The sequence below is a fragment of the Artibeus jamaicensis genome, unplaced genomic scaffold, assembly GCF_021234435.1.
Source record: "Artibeus jamaicensis isolate MK-2021 breed Jamaican fruit bat unplaced genomic scaffold, CSHL_Jam_final contig_3205, whole genome shotgun sequence".
NCBI classification, from domain to species: domain Eukaryota; kingdom Metazoa; phylum Chordata; class Mammalia; order Chiroptera; family Phyllostomidae; genus Artibeus; species Artibeus jamaicensis.
In genome coordinates, this window is record NW_026521756.1 from 114,829 (window position 1) to 138,648 (window position 23,820).

At 43.1% G+C, this 23,820-nt stretch overlaps 1 protein-coding gene across 9 annotated transcripts in view; it reads left to right on the forward strand.

Annotated features, from left to right (window-relative positions):
- MTCL1 (microtubule crosslinking factor 1) overlaps nt 1–23,820 on the forward strand; it is a 140,320-nt gene that overhangs the window by 97,498 nt on the left and 19,002 nt on the right. For 6 of the 9 annotated variants that reach the window (XM_053663534.1, XM_053663536.1, XM_053663535.1 and 3 more), the window contains 4 exons: nt 1,626–1,748; nt 4,590–4,820; nt 6,008–6,205; nt 20,554–20,721. In XM_053663534.1, coding sequence (XP_053519509.1) covers nt 1,626–1,748; nt 4,590–4,820; nt 6,008–6,205; nt 20,554–20,721 — 720 coding nt within the window. The remainder of the gene's footprint in view (nt 1–1,625; nt 1,749–4,589; nt 4,821–6,007; nt 6,206–20,553; nt 20,722–23,820) is intronic. The other 3 variants (XM_037147470.2, XM_037147471.2, XM_037147473.2) reach the window with 1 other exon arrangement.

Below are 23,820 nucleotides of genomic sequence, written 5' to 3' on the forward strand. Positions count from 1 at the left end.
CTAGGTCACATGAGGTCATAAATAACTCCCCATTGAAGATGACCTCACAATGCAAAACTCCTGACATCCAAGCCAAAAACACACACCTGGCTCAGGAGTCAGCCAGTACCCAATGCCAGGATTCAACTCTAAGGTCCTCAGACTCTATATTATCAAAGAGAGACTAGAAAATGCATGTGTTAAACACTAGAAAAGACAAGCACACAAGAGAAAAGAGTGAATCGTAAAGAGCCACACTTACTAAAGAACAATAAGATTGACCTTTTAGAAATGAGAAATTTCTCTTTGGAGTAAACTCAATGTGTAGAGAAGTGCTTTCTTCAAAGAGAACCTGAAAACCTGCCTAGTAAATATAAAAGACTATACTAATAATCTTTAATAACTAGCTAATCACAGAAGCATTAATGTTCTCAGTAGTTCTTGAGTTTCTTGAAAGTAGGATGAACTTAAATTTTTAAAAAATATCCCAAAGTTGGGACCCCCAGCGTCTCTGATTTTTCTCTCTCGGGATCTTTTCTGTGAACTCTTTTTTGATCATCCGTCAGGCGTAGGGAAGTGACCTACCCTTGAATTTTCTGTATTTCCTGATCTTGGGGTAAGACTTTCAATCATGACAACTCAGGTGACATCAGATTAGGAAGAGCAAACAGTATTCTCAATGAGAACAGATTGGTTAAAGGTAATCAGAATGAACTAGTGAAGTGATACCAGTTTTTATTGCAACAATACACTCTGATTCTTAGCTGTCTTCAGGTAGCACAGGCCAGCGGGCAAAATCTTAGGCTTCAACTTTAATGATGTCTTGAGGTTTTTTAATATAACTGTTTCTATCTCTAAAAATGTATTTCAAAAGTAGTAGTCTAACTCCTCTATCATTGCCATTTGGATATAAAAGGTATGAAAGAACAGACTTCACCAATAAAAGAGTTTTCAAAGATTCCTTTCACTATTTTTAACCTAACATTTTCAGCCTAAAATATAACAAGCAGGTCTCTGTGTGATTCCTCTTAGTCATGGACTGTGGAGAGGCCCAAAACGATGTGTCTCTTAATTGAAGGAGCCCCAACCCCACTTACTCTGAGCATCCAGGATAGGACAGCCTGGAGAAAAGGAAGGCAGGAAAACCTCTAATAAGAAAGCATACAAACAAATTAGTTGTGTAACTTAAACATGTGTGAACTTGGGCATTGGATCTAAGAAGCTGACCGTGTGTGAGGCGGTCATGCTTAACTCTGTCATAGTCACCAGCTCCGATTGCCCCCAGCATTTTATAAGATGCTCTAGAAGCTGCCGTGGTAGCAAAGACTCCTCTGGTATACCTCGGTTCCCTTCTCGGCCTGGTTTGTGGTGACTGTGGTGGTCGAAGTTCAGGTGAGAGGCACCACTCTCCCACCTCGTCTCCTGGGTGAGAGACGAAGGGCAGGTGGAGCTGTCCTTCCCAGGTGGTACGAAGTCACAGGGTGAGAATCTCGGGAGTTGCCCCAGCGTCACTCCACTGCTGCAGCGCCCACACATGCTGTGTCTCTCCTTGTCTGTCCCTGACTTGTGCAGATGTCTGTCCCGTGTCTCCACTTCAGGCAGAGTTCTCGTGTCCACTAAACCCGTTCCTTTATCCCACTGATCAGCTCAGGGGCCCCCCTGTTTTACCTGAACAGAGAGTATCGCTAGAGGAGCTGCAGGGTCAGCTTGCACAGGCGACCAGACTGCATCAAGAAGAGAGAGAAAGATTTACAAACAAGATCCAAAAGGTAAATATGTCACATGGATTTCAGCACAACTGCATTTCTGACTGCAGAGCCCTTGACAGAGATGGCAGATACTCTTTAAAGGAACTCTGTCTGTTGTGCACAGATTCTGGACTTACGAGGCTGGAGGGCGTACGAAATAGTCATCCAGTCAAGCACCCCCTCGGACACCTTATAAAGATGAATGTCTACTTTTATGTTCTAAAACACGCTTTTCAATATTTACAGTGTGGCCTCAGGAAGTTCTTAATATCTAATCTAAATTTTCATGCAGTCAAACTCAGCAAAGTAAAGTAAGTGCCCTATGTGCAACTGGGCATGAATGCGTGTCTGACAACTTTTGTCAAGGTGTCCCCTAACAGACCCCAGGGCAGAGGACTGGCTCTGAGCCTTGGGAAGTGCTTGGGGTCCTGGAGTGGGCAGCAGGCAGAAGAGGTCACCCTAAATCATTGTCTTCAGAAAACTTCCATTAATTGAGCCATGGCCTTATTAGCTCTTCTGGTTATTTTAGAACAAATTGTTACTGGCTAATTATCCTTTTTCCATTAAATCCTTTCCCAGCGTGCCTGGTAGAAGGGATTAGCAGACGCCTCACTCATTGCCTGGGGCCTCCCCGAGGACTGTCCAGTCCCTGCCACCTGACTCCGAATGAGGTCGAGAACAGATATCCAGGCTCAGAATCGCCCTTGCTGCCTTTTCCCCCTTGTATTTGTTCTCAAAAGATACTTGTATTTTTACTAATTTATTTTTATTGAATTTATTGGGGAAGATACTTGTGTTAAAAAAAAAAGAACAAACCAGTTGATCTTGACCAGGTTACCAAAATGCTCAAAAATGCACGTCCTTTGCAGGGTCAGGTATCCCAGAATTTAACATGGAAGCCCCACTTGTCCATGACCATGCTCATCTAAATAGGTCAGACCTGACTAAGGGAGCACCTTCTGCACCTTCCTTGCGGCTTGGGGAGAACAAAGGGGAATGCAAGTATCCAAAAGTGCTCTGCCAATGTCTACTGTCAGATGCACTGCCCTTTTAAACATTTCACTTATAGCTCGTGTTTCACATGTTACTACAAAAGGAAAATAATTTCATGTTACCAAAAAGATAAATTCCTATGTAATTAACTATTTTTTCTTTTTTTTTTTATTGCACCAAAAGTCATGTTTGACAATGAGCTTATCCCAGTGATGCTGATAGCCAAATGTCAGGGGCCCAGTATTTCTAGTACATCTACTCAGGATAAGGGAGTGTGTGGAAGAAGCTCCCAGACCTTGGTCCGAGGTGGTGAAATGTCATCCAGACTTGTTCAGAGGGGAAGGGAAGGTGACCCCTAATACAGTGCAGGACAGAGGGCCAGTTCCGAGGCTTGGGAAGTGCTAGGAGTCTCTGAAACGGGGAGTTGGGGGGGGCAACAGGGCAGTGGAGGAGAGTTCAGAGAGCGAGTCGGGAAGGAGCATTTCCAGGGGTTGCAGGTGAAAGGACTAAGTCCCTGCCGTGCTGAGTCTGCACTAATAATCTAGCACCTCTGGAGAACCTGCCATGAGTGAGACACGCTTTGCATAGTGTTCCCCATTAGTTTAATCATTTTGCAGCTGAGGAAGCTGAAACTTGACCAAAGGCAGTCGATGGCCTAAGATAACATGCAATAAGTTGGGAACATGGGATTTCCAGTATGCTAGGCTGCCCACCTTATCCACTCTGCCATTCTCATGTCCAGACTGGGTAGAGAACCAGTGGTGGGACTCTGAGGGCTGCTGAGGTGCTGAATTAAAGCAGCTAGAAGTGCAAGCAAAATCTGGTATTAGGACAGTGATGTGCAAGTCATTGCACAGACCTTCCCAGAGCTGCCTCTCTCTCTTCACTGGCCTTTAGCACATCCCTCATGTTCACGGCCCTCAGGCGGAGTCAGCCTATTTCCAGGGTTTCTGAGCAGTGATGAAGTACTTTATGAAAACAAAATCAAACCCAGTGCCTCGGCGTTTGGCCCGAAGGCGTGTGTTAAATTAGGAGAGGACAGCTGATAATGTAATGATAATTCTGGCAATCTAACCCTTTTTTCATCCCACTTTAGCTACTATAGATAGTATTTTTGTGCTCTTGTCTGTAAATTAAGTTTTTATTCCTACCCTTTTGCTTAGGCCTGTGTTGAAAAAGCAGGAACTTAATGTAGAGATGGACAAACCTTTCTCTTTCATCACTGCTTTTATTTTTGCAAGAGTCAGCCATATGTAATAGGATGAAATCTTAAGTGTGGCAGGGGATGGAGGTCATGGCCTGACTTTCCTGTTTGCGGCCCCCACATGCAGTGCAGCGCTGCACGCGAGGAAAGACCGCGGCCGCCATCAGGCTCTCTGTTGGCCTCGTCTTCAGCTCGCTGTTCTCTTTCTGTCAGGAGCTGAGGGGAACAGGGGGCCCAGGAAGTCGAGGGGAAGGATTTCTAAATACTTCTTCCCTCATTACAACTACAGTATGTTTTTTGTGTGCAAGCCCAGGTTCGGAGGGCAAATGGATTCTGCATTTAAGTCAGCTGTAGCCATACATGCAAGGAATGATTTTTCCAGAAGGTGTTTAGAAACATCTGAAAACACCATGAGAGGTTTGACTTTGACAGATTATTATAATACCTTACCTTGAAAATAGCACTTTCTTCCAAATCAAAAAACTCATGAGGTTTTATAAATAGTGAACATCTCGAGGAGTTTACTAAATGTTTGGTGCTTTCTGTGTTTCATGTACCATATGCAAAATGATATGGATTGAACCGCAGTTTGCAAACACCCTTGGTTTGGTTTGGGTGGCAAATTTGGATGGCCGCTCATCACACTGTCTTTTCTCCTGTTCAAGATGGAGGAGGAGCACCTCTACGCCTTGAGGTGGAAAGAACTGGAAATGCACAGCCTGGCTTTGCAGAGCACCCTCCATGAGCGAACCTGGAGTGACGAGAGGAATCTGATGCAGCAAGAGCTCCGGTCCTTGAAGCAGAACATTTTCCTTTTTTACGTCAAACTCAGGTGGCTACTGAAGCACTGGCGACAAGGGAAACAGATGGATGAGGAAGGAGAGGATTTCACTGAGGTACCTCCACTCGGAGAGTTCATTTTATTTGCATAAGTTTTGTTCTTGACCTCCAGACACTGCCACCCCCTTTCCCCTGCACACAACGTCATCTTCTGCTGGTTCAAATTATTTTGTCACGTCCACCCCAGGCGATGGAAATGCAGTGGGTTGTCCAGTTATGTATCAGATCAAGGGTTCTCTGCTGTCCGTAGGCCTTGTTCTAAGAGTGTCTGGGTCTACAAGTTTGTTCCGCAACAGTTTTGCTGCTCTCTCTTTTGTTGCTGATTTATGAATTCATTAGAGTGATCACCCTGAGATCCTCCGCCTTGCTAGTTGGTAAAGCCTTGTTCTAAGTGCTTCCCTTCTCCTTCCATTTCCGTTTTTGTTCCCATCTGCCAGAGCCCGTTCTGCCAGTGCAGCTTTATAAGGGCATTTTCCAGGCTCCAGACAGGTCACTTTCTTGCTGCTTCTGACATTTTTGTATGTTCTCTTGAAAGAGAACATGCCTCAATTCCTAGATGCAGAACAGAACCAGAACAGAGTTATTTGTTCTCAGATGGATTTTATTGATTAAGTCAGAATGACCTCGACCTTTGCAGGCTCCTTCCTGGCCCTGCTCTCAGGCGAGTGCAGGGCTGGAATCCTGGTGTTGGGTGTGTCTGTCCTGCCGGCTGCTCAGTCAGCTGCTTCAAGGCCTTCTGAATATTGGTTTCCTTCTAGTCCCCAAAGATTTTTCATCTGCGTTTCACTCTGGTGAGCAGTGTGTGTAATTTTAAGTCATCCTGTGAATGGGAAGATGACGTGATTCTCTTACCTCAGGGAGAAGACAGTCTTCAAAAATTAATTCAACCTGCTTCCAAATATCCATGATATAGAAAACCAACATTAGTGGAAACCTAGAAATAGTTGTAAATTTTCATGTTGATCAGTACTTTGGAGTTCCTCCTCTAATTTATAAAACTGTAACTATAAGCAATAATAATTTGTAGATAGTAAAATTTCTAATCTTTCTCATAAACTGCATTTTCTCACTGTATACTATGTAAATGGAGAAAGTGGCCAATGAGTGAAATGGCCAAAATGAGCATTTTGGGGGAAAGGACTGAGAAGCGAAGGGTCGATAATTATCCTCAAACCATAAAAATCAGACTGCGCAGCAGAAGGGTTTGGGTAAAGCTGTGATCACCATCTCCTGCTGTTTTCAGAGCGAGCACCCAGAGCTGCACCCCAGGCTCAGTGAGCCTGGAGTCCAGGGGGATCTCCAGAGAGACGGCGGGGACCTGGAGGACGATGGTCCAGGCTGTGGCCCTTCAGGAGGGGAGCGTTCTCCACTCTCCCCCACGCGGGTCAGTGACCACGGATCCCGACTGCAGCCCACAGACGGGGGACAGCTCCACAGGCAGGTGGGTACGAGGTCCCAGCCCCCCTTCCACCCATTCCTGGGAGAGAAGATCCTAATCTATGCCTGTGTCATCTTTTGTCTGGAGGGCTATGTTCTGGAGAGCAAACTTCTCTGGCTGCCTGGGGTTTTCTGTTGCTGTATTTTTGCTAGAAATCACTTCATTAAGGCTTTCACCATAATGTCAGCCCATTAGTTCATTTGGCTTACATAGGTAAATAAGAACCATAGTAAGATCAGATCATCTGTGTCCCCCCTCAAGGCCAGCAAACATGCCACAGAAAGAGGAAAACACGAGTTCTGTAGAGTGGTCTGAGGCCGTATAAAGGTTGACTGTGCTTCCAGGGAGGAGAGAGGACTGAGTGCTGCTCTCGTGGTGGCAGGAAAAGAAAGTACAGGGCCTCTTTGTTCACGTTCAGCTGAATGGGCACTTGGCAAGGTCACTAATTTGGTAACATAATGCGTAAGGAGAAAAGAAACCAGTATTTTTTTTTTAAAACTAACCCCAAACATGTATAAAGTGTTTCAGGTTCTTTTGGGGCCACTCGAAACAATGCCTCAAATAAAAAATATTTGATGATGCTTAAAAAAATTGCAGTATTAGAGAAAGGTGGGATTTCAGTGTAAATATTACATAATTATTAGTGTAGCCAAAGGCCACATATATTAATTATTAAGCCGATAGACCATATTTCATAAGCCAAAAAATGCTGTTGATACCACCCAGCTTTCTTGCAGTTTTATACAAAACAGCAGCATTGGTGCGTTTGAAGTGTTGAGACTCTGAGAGGCACCCAGTGCTAAAGCTTGCTCATTCCCAGCCTTCCAGTTCTGAGTCTTTTTTGACTCCATTGCTTCTCTGAGGGCTCCACATGTCAGCCTTGGAGCTGAGCCCCAAGGCCTGGACCCTGGCTCTGGGGTGGGGGGCAGAGCCGGGGGACCTCAGGTACAGCAGTCAGTCTGGGAGGGTGGGTGCAGCTGCAGGGGCTCCACCACAAACATTCGGCACTCCCTCTGCGCCGGACTCCACAGCTGCAGCCCCGCCCTCAGCCCAGAGCCTCAGGGGGTCCATGGGAAAGGGTTGTCGGCAGCACTTTGGCCCAGACCCAGATGAGGAAAAGTAGTGAGGTCTGAGCACAGGCCTGGGGGAAATTCTGTCTTTTCCCCTCACTCCCTGCTTTCTCTTCACATCCAAGTAAGACGTTCACAACTGAGGAGCTGGGGGGTTTCTTCTGCAGACATTAGTAATTTGTTTAATCCAAACACATTCAAAATGGAAACTCAAAGAATACTTTTTACCTGAAACAAACTATATTCTATTAGCATATAATGCTTAACACATTACAGCAATAAGGATGGTACTCCATTATCTTTATGAACTATAAAACCGAGATGGTAAAACCAATCTGGTTGTAGTAGTGTCATAAGGATAGAATGTTAACAAAAAGAAAAGCACATGACATTAATGGTAGATGAATATTTTTACTCTGGTTCACTGAAAGGCAACAAAATGTTAAAACTCCCTAGTACTGAAGGGTGAAAAATCACCATGTAAACTTCTTCATGTGATGTTTTAATGATTTATTCATGGTATGTAAAGACTGAAGCTGAATGGTTCTTTGCTCTAATTTTCTATTATCCTTAACATTTGCTATTAGTTTTGGTGCCAGAACATCTTTCATGAATGGCAGGGCAATATTCTGGGTTGCAAATTTTATATATGTATAACATTTTCATATAAACTTTCTTTTTCATATATATTTCGTATATATGTGTGTGTGTGTGTGTGTGTGTGTGTGTGTGTGTGTGTGTGAAAGAAATAAAAGGGTAAAGAAAAAAACATGCTATAAAAAACACTAACAATAAACCACTCATTTAAAAGTAGCTTGAGCCCTGGCTGGTGTGTCTCAGTGGATTGAGTACCACCCTGTAAACCAAAAAGTCACTGGTTCGATTCCCAGTCAGGGCACATGCCTGGGTTATGGGCGAGGTCCCCAATTGGGGGGGGGCACTTGCAAGGCAACCAATTGATGTTTCCTTCCATCTCTTTTTCCCTTTCTTCCCCTCTCTCTAAATAAAATCGTTTTTTTTAAAGTAGTTTGAATAAAGGCTTCGAAACTCAAAATTAATTTTCTGGTAAGAAGATCAAATACTATGTATCAAAAAGTGTAAAAAATATTTGAAACAGGAAAAAGAAAAATCTTGAATTCCCCAAAATGAAAACTTTTAGATATCTGTGTCCCCAAAATATATGCAGTAATACCAGACTTTCTCAAATGTGGGAGGCCTCATTCAAAGGAGAAAGAGGCTCAGATTTAATTTTATTCATATTACCGAGTACATGAAAAACAAAATATGTGCACCATTTGCTAGTTTACTAAATAGCACACATTTTTGATAATTCAAAACCAGTCTGCTACTATGTCAAGTGCATTTTTGTTTTTACCAAGATAGAATGGAGACGTCTTCTGTGCTAACAAGCAGCCTCAAGTGGTCACACTGAAGAGCTGTTTTCCATGCAGCCCCATCCACCCTTCATTTTCACTGACTCATATGACTCAAGAAAAAGGAATTTTCAAAGGACTTTTCATTACATTATTAGGAAATTTGTCATTATGCAGGAGTCCACAGGGGGAATTTAGCTCATGGAATGAGTTTTCCAATAGTGACTTAGAAAATAAAATTCGACTTTGCAAAATAATCCTTTAAAATCTGCCATTTTTGTTTGTTTGTTTGTTTGTTTGTTTGTTTTTTGCTTAAGATTACAGTTTTATTATACAAGATACAGGATGCGTGTTTAGGTGGTCAGTGATGTGGGCTGTGAAAATTCACAAAGAGGAGAAAGTTTAGAGTAAAGTTTTCATTCACTCTCCAAGAAAGGAGATGGCCATGGTGTGGAGAGCTACGCCAGGCTCTGCCAGTTTTTTTATAAATATATATTTTATTGATTATGCCATTACAGTTGTCCTATTCCCCTCCACCCTGCACACCCCCTCCCCTCCCATTCCTCCCCCCGTTTCGTTTATGTCCGTATGTCACAAGTTCTTCAGATTCTATATTTCCCATACTATTCTTGCCCTCCCCCCTATTTTCTACTTATGGTCTATGCTACTTATTCTCTGTAACTTCTCCCCCCTTCTCTTCCTCCCACTCCCCTGTTGCTAACCCTCCATGTGATCTTCATTTCTATGGTTCTGTTCCTGATCTAGCTGTCCTCTTAGTTTGCTTTTGTTTTAGGTCTGGTTGTTAATAACTGTGAGTTTGCTGTCCTTTCACTGTTCATATTTTTTACCTTCTTTTTCTCAGATAAGTCCCTTTAACATTTCATATAATAAGGGCTTGGTGATGATGAACTCCTTGAATTTGATCTTATCTGAGAAGTACTTTATCTGTCCTTCCATTCTAAATGAAAGTTTTGCTGGATAGAGCAATCTTGGTTGTAGGTCTTTGGATTTCATGACTTCGAATACCTCTTTCTAGCCCCTTCTTGCCTGTAAGGTCTCTTTTGAGAAATCCGCTGACAGTCTGATGGGAACTCCTTTGAAGGTGACTATCCCCTTAGCTCTTGCTGCTTCTAGGATTCTCTCCTTCATTTTAATCTTGGCTAATGTAATTATGATGTGCCTTGGTGTATTTCTTCTTGGGTCCAACTTCTTTGGGACTCTCTGAACTTCCTGGATTTCCTGGAAGTCTATTTCCTTTGCCAGATTGGGGAAGTTCTCCTTTATTATTTGTTCAAATAAGTTTTCCACTGGTGGCTGTGCCTTTCCCCCTTTTGGTACCCCTATAATTCGGATGTTGGAGCGTTTAAAGATGTCCTGGAGGTTCCTAAGACTCTCCTCATTTTTTTGAACTCTTGCTTCTTCACTCTTTTCTGTTTGACCATTATTTGCTTTCTTCTGGTCCACTCCATTGATTTGAGTCCCAGTTTCCTTTTCATCACTATTGGTTTCCTGTGCAATTCCATTCATTTCAATTAGTTTCACCTTCATATGTTTGTCTAATTTGTGGCTATAATCAACCAGTTCTGTGAGGATCCTGATGACCAGTGTTTTAAACTGTGCGTCTGAGAGTTTTGCTATTTCTTCATCGCTTAGATTTATAGGCTCTGGGGCTTTGAGATCTTCTTGAGCCATTTTTGGTCTGTTCGCGCCCGTTAAGTATGAGGAGCAGAGCCTTGGACTCCCAGGTCGCTGGGTTGTGACGCTGTATGTGGGGGCGTGGCCAGAGCGGGGAAATGGCGACCCCCTCTGCTGTTTCGCGCAGCTGGGTCAGGATCAGAGCCTTAGGTGGTTCCCCAGGGCCGGGCCACTCAGGTCGCTGGGTTTTGATGCTGTATGTGGAGGCGGGGTCAGAGCGGGGAAATGGCAGCGCCCTCTGCTGCCGCTCGCCACTGGGGCCTGCTGGGTCCCGTCTAATCACCCACTTACTCGCTTGTCTATCTGTGCACGAATGCGCGACCACAGTCAACCCGCAGCCCTGCTCCCTTGCTGGTTCCCCTCGCTCGCTCGGTCACTCACTAGGTCCAACCCTGCGCCTGGGTTCTGTGGGTTCTGCACGCCTGAGTCCGTCTGACCGAGTTTTCCTGTGCAACCGCGCTCCGCCAGCTGCTGGTTTCGCCCCTCTTACTGGTCAGGCTGAAGAATTTGTTGTTATCAGACTTCCGAAAAGTTCAATTTTCTGTGTTCTGGCTGTGCTTTCTGTTGCTAATATTTAGTTGTCTCTAAACTTGGTTGTGTGAGAAAGCATGGTGTCTCCACCTATGCCTCCATCTTGGCGGAAGTCCAGTTTTGCTATTCTGCTTTCTCTTTATTGAAGCCATCACTGGCGTTAGTCTTTGCTCTCATTTTATCTGTCATCTCGATTCCAGCCTGATACTCTTCTTCTTTTGTTTCAGGCCCTCAGGTTTTAAAAGTATCTATAAATTCTCTGGAAAGTCTGCATCTCCCACTGAAAGTTGTAGTTCAGGTGTGAAGCAATCACATACTAGAATTTCGGGGCCAATTAGAAAGTTATTATGAGCACTTGCATTAGTCGACCTTATTTATCACAAGCCTGAAGGTGCACACTCCTAAACAAGGTGGCCTCTCTGTGCACACATGTAGTATTTTGAAAGGAGAGGGCAATGTGAAGGAGGTTTGATCACCAAAAAGTGGCACAGTGAAAACAAACAACAATAAAGAATGGGCACTGGGATTCTAATTGCCAGATGTTTTAAAGAAATGGGGTGCCAGTTTTCAGTTCCATCTTGAACACCACATTGCAGAAGAATTATTTTTAAAAATAAAAAAGTATTATGGGAAAAGAAAAAAATGAAAAGCATATCTATACCATTGAACAACTCCTGTTTGTTCCTGATAAACTTCAGTCACATCTTCTTCCTCCATTCCATTTTTCAGAAATGCAATTATCAGCAATTCTCAGGGACCTTCTAGGAGAACCCTGAGTAAATTCATTGTAACTCACTGTCTTTGATGGTACAATTCTTCGATTTTCCTGAGATGTGTCATCATTTTCTCTTTAAGTGAATCTCACTGCTGTCCTGTCCAATGACTGAGTTTAATGTACGTTTCTTACTTCTTATCCCCCAAGTCCTGGATTGAAGGCTTTGCCTCCTGATCAGATGTTGTGGTGGCTGCTCCCCCACAGCATCCCCGCCCAGCAGTGGCCTCAGGTAGAGAGAACCTTGCCCCAGGGTTTACAAGTTTGTCTCTTTTCCCTGCAGAACAGCACTGTGGCTTTTCTAGTTTCATTATTTATTTTTTAAGAGAGATGTTGGCAATCAGTACTATAAAGTGTCTGTAATTAACTCAAATAGTATTCCTTGATTTCTACTTAGTCAGAAATCTGCTGCACCAAGACCATGTGTTGGGTGTTTCTCACACAAGTGTCCAAATGCTTTGGAAAAGGCAAAAAATGTAATACATCTGGTTTTCTAAACCATAGTCATGGAAAATTTTACCCTTGGGGTGGAAAATAATGTAAAGTCACTCAGCTGGAACCTCACATTCAGTGTATTTTAATATCATCTGTGTTTTCCTCCTCTTCTAATGCTAATTTATTAGATCTTCCCCGGAAAGCGGAGATGGTCCACGAGGCTTCACTTTGCAGTGTGCAGCAGAGGCGTGTGAATGGGCTTCCAGGGTACAGGCCAGACGGGCAGAATTAGTTCTGCCTTTAATGGACCCATCTCTCCATGGTAATTAAGTGCACGCCATCCGTCCAAGGACAGATTAGTGAGCTCTACCGTAAGCGACAGCTGGTTCCTTGAGACTGAACATTCTCAGTTAGAAGGCTTGCCTGCCCTTTAGTGGCCTGACTACTAATTAATTAGCTAGGTTGCCTGGGTGTCTTACAGAGCTGCTGAACAGAGCTACAGCCTTTTAGAAACTCTGAGAACCTCCCGAGGTGATAAGCAGAATGAGAAACATGGCCTGACTTCTTTCCCAAGGATAAACTCACAAGTAACAAAATTTCCCAGGCCTTGATCTTTGCTTTGTGGCATATTGAACATTCTCACAGTTTAATACAGTAAATGGTAACATTTATCATGTCCAATGATATTTTTAAAAAAATTAAACGTATTGACTCAACCTTGGAAATAGTTCATGGAAACCATCAGGTTAGAAAATGTTTGGCTCTGTGAATGCGCCCTGTTAACTGATCTTTAGTTATACGATCTAGCAGCAATGACCTGATTGTCCTTGAGAACAGGAAGCACTTTCAGTTTGCCTCGTGGAAGAGCAGTGGCTGGAAATATGCAAGGGCATGTTGCATGGTTCTCATGCACCTTGGATGCATGCACCATGCACCATTGCACCATTGAGCTCCAGGATGCTTGCCACTTGTCACTATGTTAAGCTTTTGAGACCAGCACTGCTAAGTCTGTATGCATTTCATGTTCATTTGTAATTCCTGAAATCAAGTTAAAAAAAAACAAACAAACAAGGTGATTGATAGTGTCAGAATTCTAACCTTGTGGTTCTAACAGCTAGTCTTCCTAGAATTGGATTTTTTTAAAGAGAAATTACTTTTTCAGTCAGAGATGTGATAGAATATTCATTAAAGCATCTAAGCATAAATATAAAGAATCTAATTTAAAATTCAGAGCAAGATGTATAGAAATTTTGTTTCATATTAGTCTTCAACTGGGCCTGGTCACTGCAGAGGCCCCCTCAGGATCCAGCATTGGGATGAGTAGGTTCTGCTCCCCTGGGCCTTGGTCATGGATCCAGCCATCTGAAGCTTAGGCCTTCGGGGCTACACCAAGTCAAGTCAGCCTTTCTCCTGTAGCCAAAGTTCCTTCGGCTCCCTGGACCTCCTTGACTTGGACTCACCTGGGTGCCCAGCAGCCACTTGCTGACCGCCCACCTTTCTGCTTTGCCCCCAGTGCAGAAACTTACAGAGGAGCACCTCTCCCAGGCAAGGCCTGAAGGTCGTGCCCTCATGTTTCCCTTTTTGGGCTTTTTTTTGGGGGGGGGTGCAGGGGAGATTCATAAGAAAACTTTCCCAAGTTTTTTTTTTTTTTTTGAGCCTTAATAGCTTTTACACTTTAAATTTGTATGTTATGCTATGGTTTATTCTTCAGACTTTGCAACTTTGTATCCTCACCTGGGAGACATGCAACTCTATATAAAACGAACCAGATCAGAGCTTATGATTTTAAAACTTTGTTGTGTATTTTTGTTTCTGTTACTGTTGGAAATAGCACCTGCTGGAGATAAAAAGTCACAAGTACTAAAGGGGATTTAAGGAAAGGACTCTCCACCCCAGTCCCATGGTGGGCAGCTTATGACATAACTTTCAAGTGCATAACAGACTCTGAATCTTGCCGATAGGTGATTTTTTCCTATCTGGTCCCTCGGTTTTCATCAGACTTGCCCTGGTTTCTTTGAAGCTTTTGGCTGGTATCTCTGGGTTTATAATTTATTCAATATATGGCCATCAGTTCTTTCATTGGGAAGCTCTCAGTGAAAGTTATGGTGGCCCGCAGGCACAGAGCCCTCGTGGCCTGGATCAGCTGGTATAGTCTCAGCCAGAGGAAAGATGATTTCTGTGCATAAATGAGTCTGTCATCTCTGTAAACCTCCATCAGAGGTCTTATTTTCATGGCTAGTCTTCAATGACTTGTCTTTTACCTGTGGGGGGATAGTGGTTTTAGAAAAGAATCTTAAAATTAATCTGAATGTAACAAGGTAAGAATGATCAATGGCATGTTTATTTAAATGTTGCTGGATGTGTAAATGTATCCTTCTTGGCTAATCTCAGAAAAGGACTTGTCTTGGGACTCCCACTGAAAAATGCTGGAGGAGCTCCCTCTTTACATGTATCAAATGGGAATTATGCATTGTGTATTGGAGGCCGAAAGCAGCTACCAGAGCATTCCAGAACTCCCTGCCTGTGTCTAATAGCCTAAATGGATCGGAAGTGGAGGCCATCACCTCTATTTTGTGACTGGCTTTTGTGGGTCAGCCTATAGCAGCAGGTAAACAGGAAATGGCTTTAGGTTAAAGCCATTTCCAAAGTTAATGGCTCTGATGTAAGCAAAGTAGTTGATGGTAAATTCAGCTCTTTCACAGAATTGTGATACACGGGTTTTAGAAATCTTAGGCAAGAATGATTTTGTAAAATAGCTGGCATTGTATCACAAATAGCTTGGTGTGTTGCCTTTTCTATAAACCTCCTATTTACTTTTTATTAATAATATTTATTGTATACTTGGATAGCAGTCCTTTTGGCTGAAACCCAATCCTGAACCTGTTGTAAAGTTTAACATTTTATAGCACAATTTGGGGATTATTTTAAGCTTCACCCAAGAGAGGTGAGCTTGGAAGGACTGAAATGCCCTCAGACTGGAGAGAAGAAATAGTAGAGCCATTTTATCCTGCTGCTTTGTGAGGAAACCAACCAGCTGATGTTGAAGAGATTGAAAAGTTGATCTTTTTCATTGAGATGGACCTATATCTAGCAGGTCATAAGCTAAAGGCCCCTGACACAGAAGATTCAGAAGCTCTGTAAGACTCACCTAAATCCTAGTAAGTGGACCAGAGTCTCGGTTCCATTCTTGACTTGATTTGGGTAATGTTTTTACCCAAAACATAGCCCGATAAGGGCCACCACTGGAGGAAAAGGGAGAGAAGTAACTTTTAGATATTTTTTCAGGGTGGCTCAGTATTATTATTTCCCTTGATATAGGGATGGAAATTCCTTTCACAAAAATTAGATGACTTCTCTAAGGCCAAGTTAAAATAATAATAATGATAATGATAATAATAATAATAATGGCCTAGGCAGGGTATGATATCAGAATTCAAATATCCTGGCTTGGATTGTTCAACCTTGGAAGAGACAGACCTGGACTGCAGTCTGGGCCCTGCCCTTCCTAGCAGTCTCTGCACCCTGTAGTTCTTCCTCCGTAACACGGAGAACATAGCAGTACACATCCTCAGGACTGATGTGAAATGCAAGGTCATGTAGATGAGTGATTCAGAGTACCCCCTGGCTCATTGGAAACTATATGAGTTGTCATTACTTGGGGGGGGGGGTTGTGTGTGAAAAAGTCATTTAGAAGGGTCATGCCCAGCAGTGGCTCGTTCGGGCCCTTCAGAAATCTTCACTAGGCATCAGTTCCTGCTGCTGTGCACCAGTGCAGAGAGCTAGTGTGGCATCTTGCCATGCCACGTGCTGCTCCTGGGTCATTATAGTGTGAAAGTATCAATGGCATGGGTTCTCTGAACTCTCTTGCTGTCTTGGCCACCTTTGCCACAAAGTAATTTTGAGCTCATTTCATGATGATTAATATACTGATAGAATAGAACATTATGTTGATTACTCTGACCCAGATGTACATGAAAACATTAAGGCTTAATTTCTTTAATCTGGTATCTGCTAATGCCAAAAGCAGTTATTTCCAGAGTATGTACTCCCAAGTTTTCAATCTGCACAAGGACTATCACGTGAGCCTCTGCTTTCAAGAAGCACCAAGTACTGGTCCTAAGTCAGAGCCCCTTGGTGCAGGATTAGGAAGCCCACAGGCCGACCACAGGTGTGGCTTGGGGTTCATAGGGAGCTGTGTATTATACATAATTTATAATACGGGTTTTTGCTTTATCTTCAGTGAAAACTATATGACTACTCCAAAGGCTGAATCAAAATTATTTTTATTTTATGCTCAAAATGCTTTGACTTAAAACATAGTAATACATTTAAACTCTAAAATCCAAAGATGAAAATACCAAAGAAATCTACCATAAAATATATATAAATTTTCAGCAAATTCTATACTTAGAATGATGTATATTTCTGAAAAGACTGTTGTAACACCTCACTCACCAGCACTTAAATAACTTTTAAATACTTTTGGTATAGAGTTTATAGAAACCAGTTTGTATTTACTGTAATTTCACACATTTCAAAAGCCTCTCTTTGAATATAGAGGTAATTTATTTATATTCAGGTGGTTGGAAAGAATGTAGGATTTCTAGAAGGTTCTATCTTCTGAGCTTTGTAAATGTTAACTGAATTGTACTTTTAATAAGCTTTTCACCTTAGAGCTATTAAAGTAAAAATTGGTGTTCAAGGTGAGAAAAACCAATGAGCAATAAATAAAATGGCTAACAAGTAGGCCTTTCTGCTCAGTCAGAAGTCTACTGTATCTAATATTAGAACTACTGATATAAATTAGGGGGGCAGCTGTGAAGTTTTCAGTAATCTGTTTATGTTACAGAATTTCTCTTTTTTAAAAAATATTTTTTATTGATTATGCCATTACAGTTGTCCCATTTCCCCCCTTCATTCCGCCCCACCCTGCACACCCCCTCCCCCAGCCATGTGGCACAAGTTCTTTAGTTCGTGTCCATGTGTCACAAGTTCTTTAGATTCTACATTTCCCATACTATTCTTGCCCTCCCCTGTCTGTTTTCTACCTGCCATCTATGCTACTTATTCTCTGTATCTTTTCCCCCTCTCTCCTCCTCTCACTCCCTTGTTGCTAACCCTCCATGTGATCTTCATTTCTATGATTCCATTCCTGATCTAACTGTCCTCTTAGTTTGCTTTTGTTTTAGGTCTGGTTGTTAATAACTGTGAGTTTGCTGTCCTTTCACTGTTCATCTTTTTTATCTTCTTTTTCTTAGATAAGTCCCTTTAACATTTCATATAATAAGGGCTTGGTAATGATGAACTCCTTCAACTTGACCTTATCTGAGAAGTGCTTTATCTGCCCTTCCATTCTAAATGAAGCTTTGCTGGATAGAACAATCTTGGATGTAGGTCTTTGGATTTCATGACTTGGAATACTTCTTTCTAGCTCCTTCTTGCCTGTAAGGTTCCTTTTGAGAAATCAGCTGACAGTCTGATGGGAACTCTTTTGTAGGTGACTGTCTCCTTATCTCTTGCTGCTTCTGGAATTCTCTCCTTCATTTTTAATCTTGGGTAATGTAATTATGATGTGGCTTGGTGTGTTCCTTCTTGGGTCCATCTTCTTTGAGACTCTGTGAGCTTCCTGGACTTCCTGGAAGTCTTATTTCCTTTGCCGGATTGGGGAAGTTCTCCTTAATTATTCGTTCAAATAAGTTTTCCACTTGTTGCTCTTCTTCTTCCCCTTCTGTTACCCCTATGATTTGGATGTTGGAATGTCCTGGAGGTTCCTAAGCCTCTCCTCATTTTTTTGAATTCTTTTTTTTTCATTCTTTTCTGTTTGCTTATTTCTTTCTTCCTTCTGATCCACTCCATTGATTTGAGTCCCAGTTTTCTTTCCATCATTATTGGTTCCCTGTGCATTTTCCTTTATTTCACTTAGTGTGTAGCCTTAATTTTTTCATCTAATTTGTGACTAAAATCAACCAGTTCTGTGAACATCCTGATCACCAGTGTTTTGAACTGTGCATCTGAAAGGTTGGCTGTCTCTTTGTCACTTAGAAGTATTGGCTCTGGGGCTTTGAGCTGTTCTTCTGCTTGAGCCATAATTTTTTGGTCTGGTTGCGCCTGTTACGTATGAGGGGCGGAGGTTTAGGTGTTCACCAGGGCGGGGCAACCCAGTTGCTGAGTTGTGATGCTGTATGTGTGTGGGGGCGGAGTCAGAGAGGAGGGACAATGGTGTTTGGTCCACTCTCTCTTGGATTTTGGTCCCGCAAGCAAATTAGCTCCTTCTGGTGATGGGTCCCAGGTGGGTGGGCTTGTGTACATTTTAGGACCCTGTGGGTCTCTCCAACAAACTCTCCTGTGAGGCTGGGACCCTCTCCCGGCACCTCAACCTCAGAAAGTTTTTCCAATCAGTGCTTTTAGGCTTTAATTCCCATCGCTGGGGCCCTGGGTTGTGCCGTCTGTCTCACTGTCTGTTTTTTTTAAGAATTTATTTCTTTATCTTTAGAGGGGAAGGGAAGGAGAGAAATATCAATGTATGGTTGCCTCTCGTGCGTCCCCTGCTGGGAACTGGCCTGCAACCCAGGCATGTGCCCTGACTGGGAATCGAACCACAATCCTTTGGTTTGCAGGCCTGAGCTCAGTCCACTGAGCTACATCAGCCAGGGATCACTGTTCGTTTTTTCACCTGGTTTATCTGCGCGTGAATGTGTGACCTCAGTCAGCCAGCCGTCTTGCACTCTCACTGGGTCTGCCTGTTGCCACCCCACACCTGGGATCTGCTAACCACTGCCTGCACACCTGGGTAGGTCTGGCAGCCACCTCTTTTTCCTGTCACAACCCCTCCCCTCTCTGCTGGCTGCCAACGCTGCCCCTCTTACCGGTCTGGATGAATGGTTCATTGTTGTCGGACTTCTGTACATTTCAATTTTCTGTCTGTTTTGGTTGTGTTTTTGTTTCTAAATCTTTGTTGTTTTTAAATTTGGTTGTGCGAGAAGGTATAGTGTTTCCACCTACACCTCCATCTTGGCCGGAAGTCAGTGTCTGATTTCTGTATCTCTCATTTGAAACTCTGGCCTCTGGTCTTCTGTGGGTACAGCTAATGCTCCTGCGGCCGCCCAATAATACCTGGCTTCCACTGACACAAGCCTCTCCAGAATTTCTCTTTTCTAATTCAACTTTATTTAAATCCAAACATATCTTAATCTTTTCTCAGATATGTGGACCATCTTTGTATGCGTACATGTGTGTGTTCAGTGGGTTAACTATAAGTAGATGGTTTTAACCATCTAGCGATGGTTCAGCTGACTCTCCATGTGATGGAGGGGAAGGGATGTGTGTGTAGATCCCAAGCTAGGGGGCAGAAAGGTGCTCACCTCGGTTTTCCAAGTAGGGGGATTCCACCTGAGAATAAGGGGCTTGCCCTTCTGTAGTAGAGACCATCTGTACCCAGAGGAATCAAGAGAGCTTTTATGCCTCTTGTCTTATAAATATGCCAAACAAGATTGCCTGAAGGCTTCATGGTGCACCTTTGTTTTCTGTCTGGTTGAAAGAGATGGGTTCATGGGGCTGTTATTATCCAGGTGCCCATACAGTGCCAATGCTGAAATGTACTAAGAGAGCAGTCATGGTTTTGAAATGTGCCTTCAAGGGCATGACAGGTTGTAGGAAATATAAAATCTTTTAAGTTGGGTATAAGCAGATTAGTAATAAAATCCCATTTTCATTTATCAGACCTCTTTGTACACTCCACACAAGCCTAGCATCATGCAAAACCGTGGAAATGTTGGGATAGGTCAGGCCTTGTCTCTCCCCAAGCATGTACTGTGGGGGAGGGGCAAGATAAACATGTGCCGTGGTTATTTGTGCTGTTAGTAAAGCAGACGGGAGGGGCAGTGATTCCATCTCAGAAGGCCGTGGGGCAGCCTTTATAAACAGTTAAGCATTTTCTTTTGGCTTTCATTAATTAAACCTTAAAAATTGCCCTGCCCCATGGCTGTATTTGTCATATGTTTGACCTCTGAGTAACTACAAATCAGATGATGGCCAGCCTGTGTTCCCAAGAAAAACAAGGCCTCTATGCATTTCCTCTGTTGCAACAGTGGCATTCAAATGACAGCACACACAGGCGCGGGTTTGTAGTTTGTAGTATCTGCATCCCTAGCCAGAACTTTGGACATCTGAAGTCACATCTGTCGTCGTGGCAGCCCTGGCCTCCAGGGCTCCCTGTGGCCTCCTGAACCGCCTTCTCTTCTGCTTCAGGTTCCCTTAGCTCCAGCCCAAGTCCTGGCCTCCCTCCTGTTCCAACACACCCTTAGCAGTCCCAGCCCCAGGGGCCTGGTGGTGGGCAGTGATGCCTCCTGGCTCCACGCCCATTGCCAGTGGCATCTTAGAAACAGGCTAGCACCACCTTGATTGCCAGGCTTTTCTCTTCTGACCTAAAGAATACCCTTACCTGCAGTAGTAGAGCCTACACCCGTATTCCCACAGGTGGTGGAAAACCAGCGGCTGTTCGGCGCACTGAAGACCTTGCTGGAGGATTTGCGCTCGGAGCTTCGGGAAGACGAGCACGCCCGGCTGCGGCTGCAGCAGCAGTACGCCAGTGACAAGGCTGCCTGGGACGTGGAGTGGGCCGTGCTCACGTGCCGCCTGGAACAGGTACCTGACCCCTCAGTCCGCCTTCCCTAGGACAGGCAGAGAGAAGGTAGAGTTACTCAGATCCACAGTGACGCTCCTCTGAGATGAAGAGGCTCTGAGGAGAAAACCAGGAGCAGCTGCCTCCTGTCTCTTCTTAAAGTTCCCAGCCTTTCCAAGGCACCTTTATTCCCCTCGTATTTCTTCTCCCAAATATTAAACAGGGACAGCATTTTGAAAGTAGCATGACTTTTCCCATTCCACATTGAGCAGGGTTGTGTTTAGCTCCATCAAAGGACTGAAGCATGAGGTGGTAATCAGAGCGCGCTGACGTAATTCAGACAGGAGCTAAGCAAATGGAGATTGTGGTTTAGTTATCTTGGGAAAAGATAAATACATGCTTTCCTTTAGATTTCTCCAAACACTGGAAAAAGTGGTAGACCTTCCACAACATGACCCAGAAACCTAATCAGTTTCAGTGTCCTGTTCACCCCAGAGGAAGTGGAGACCCAGCAGAAGTGACCGGTCTTGGGTCACAGAGCCTTGAGTGCTCTAGTGGAGAGGGGAGTGGGTTCCTGCCTTCATGCTCCAAACAGAGCAGAGCCTGCTGGGAGATTTTAGACCCTGGCATGCTGGTTAAGATCAGACCTGGCCAGAAACATTCTTTTCTACATTCTCAGAAACATTTTCTCCCCGGAAACCTTAAAAGCGTTGTCACTTCCTGCACAGTGTCTGCCTACTCAGCTTGTTTCTTTCAGCCGCTTGATTGTGATGAGCGAGGAAAGGTCTCTGTATCTTTGATAATCTATTCTCTAGGCCCTCTTTTAAGACAAACCATAAAGTAATTAAAATTTTATGTCAATTGGCTCAGTCCTGCATGGGGGGAAAAAACTGCCCAGAAAGGAGACCTCTTCCAAATGGTCTTAATAAAAGATTAAAGAAGTTGGCATGTCCAAGGAAAACAGGTCTCCTGGTACCTACATGTTCACCTGCATTGCCACTTGGCTCAGATAAGCAGTGGTGCCAGCCTCACAGCCCTGGGAAGAGCAGAGACACAGTCTTCACAGAGGAAGCTGCAAAGCACAGGAAAACCAAAGTGCCAGGCCGGGCTAGTCAGATGACAAAGCCAGTGACCCAGTTACTAGTTCTGCCTACTGCCTGGCAGCAGACTCTTTCTAGATTCTCTGTTTATGTTAGGACACAGCCTGAACAGTCAGCAGCAGAGGAGAAATGAGTAAAAACACTGTCTGATGAGCTGCCTTCAAACCAATTAAAAAATATGGTTATGGGAGGAAAAAACTAAATATTTTCAAAGACCTTAAGCATAGCTAAAGAAAGGAGGCAAAATCTTTGATGCCATTCAGTTTCAAAACACGTCATCTTTGTTTTAGAGAAACCTTGCATCCACCCACATGTTTGCTACAAATAAAGCCTCAGGCAGAGTCATTAAACACCATGAAATGATGCTAGGACTTGAAGCCTAGAAGGCGGGGGGTTATAGATAAGATTCATCTTCTGCCCAAATCATTTAAGAAGTTTCTTAAACATTCGCAGCCCAGAAAGCAATGAATGTGGGTGGATGCTTGTTAATTTATAATAATCCCATTTTCACCGTCTTCCATTTAAAAGCAAAACAGGTGAATTCTACCAACAGTTAAATATTTTCTCTCAGTGAAGGCCACATGGAGTCAATTCCCAAATCCGTGACTCTTTCAATTTGACTCCTAAATCAGACCTTATTCTAAATGCCAAGAATCCAGCAACAAGTAAGATATTTCTTGACCAGGTTGGCAGTTCTGTGGGAGACCCAGACAAGTCCTATAATTCATAATAGTGTGAGAAGTACCCTGCCAGGCCTGTCCACAGTGCTGTCGGTGAGTGGAGGCATGCAGGGCACAAACCTCAGCTTGAGGATTCAGGGAGGATTGTTTGTGAAAGTCCTGCTTAGAATTAATCTCAGAGGACGAATAGGAGTGGGTGCATGGAAAAGGAGGGAAAGGATATTTCAGACAGAAAAGGAACATCATGAAGAAGGGAGCATGCCATGTCTGTGGAGCTGCACCTACAGAGACAAAAGAATGTTCAAAAAGTTGAAACAATAATTCTGATTTTTTTCATGGCATTAAAGCATTTTGTTTTGCTTTTTAAAAAGTTATTTTGGATTCAAGGTAGAGAATGGATTAGAAACCAGTAGGATTGAATGGATTAACATGGGTCCATGGGATCTGCCGAACTAGGATAGAAAAAGATACATCTGTATGTACAGTAATCTTTAACTAAAATTTCTTATGTTCTCCAACAACAGTACATATTCAGTTCCTTCTGTCTGTCCTCTGCTACTGCTGTCATACTGTATACTTACTTCTACATGTCCTATAAATACACAGTACTTTGCAACTATTTTTGCTCTGTACACTCAGTGATTTTCTAAAGCAATTAAAAATAGAGACAAATGAATTTTACATTTTATTCATTTATGTCATTTTTAGTGTTTTTTATTTTGTGTATATTTAAAAGAGTGTCTGTTGATATCATATTTTTTACTGCCTGAACAGTTTCTCTATCATTTTTTGAAGTGCAAGTCTGCTGGCAATGATTTTATTTCTCAATTTTTATTTATTGAAAAATGTTTTTTCCTTTATTTTTGAAAGATACTTTTGCTGAGTATGAAATTTTATTAAGGTTGCCATTTACCCCCTTCAGCATTTTTTTAGATATTACTCTATTGTCATCTGACTTGCATAATTTCTGAGGAGAGGTCTGTTGTCATTCATATCTGTGTGCCTCTGTATCTGTATGTATCTTTTTTCTCTGCCTGTAAGGCTTCCTTTTTGGTTTTCAGAAGTTTGAATATGATATTTTTAGATTGGAGTCTTGTTTGTTTGTTTTTGATACTTAACCTCCTGGATGTTTAACACATGTATATTGTAGATGCCTAGGTTCTATCATTGACCCATCAGTAGGTTCCATGTTGGGGCTAAGAATATAAGACAGACACATACCTGTCCTCAAGGAGCTGTATAAAAAAACATGTAAGAGATGGTGGTGACTCAGTAGGGAAATAGAGCTGAGAGGCAGACTATGAGAACCTTGGCATTCTGTGTGACTCTGGCAAGGGTTCAT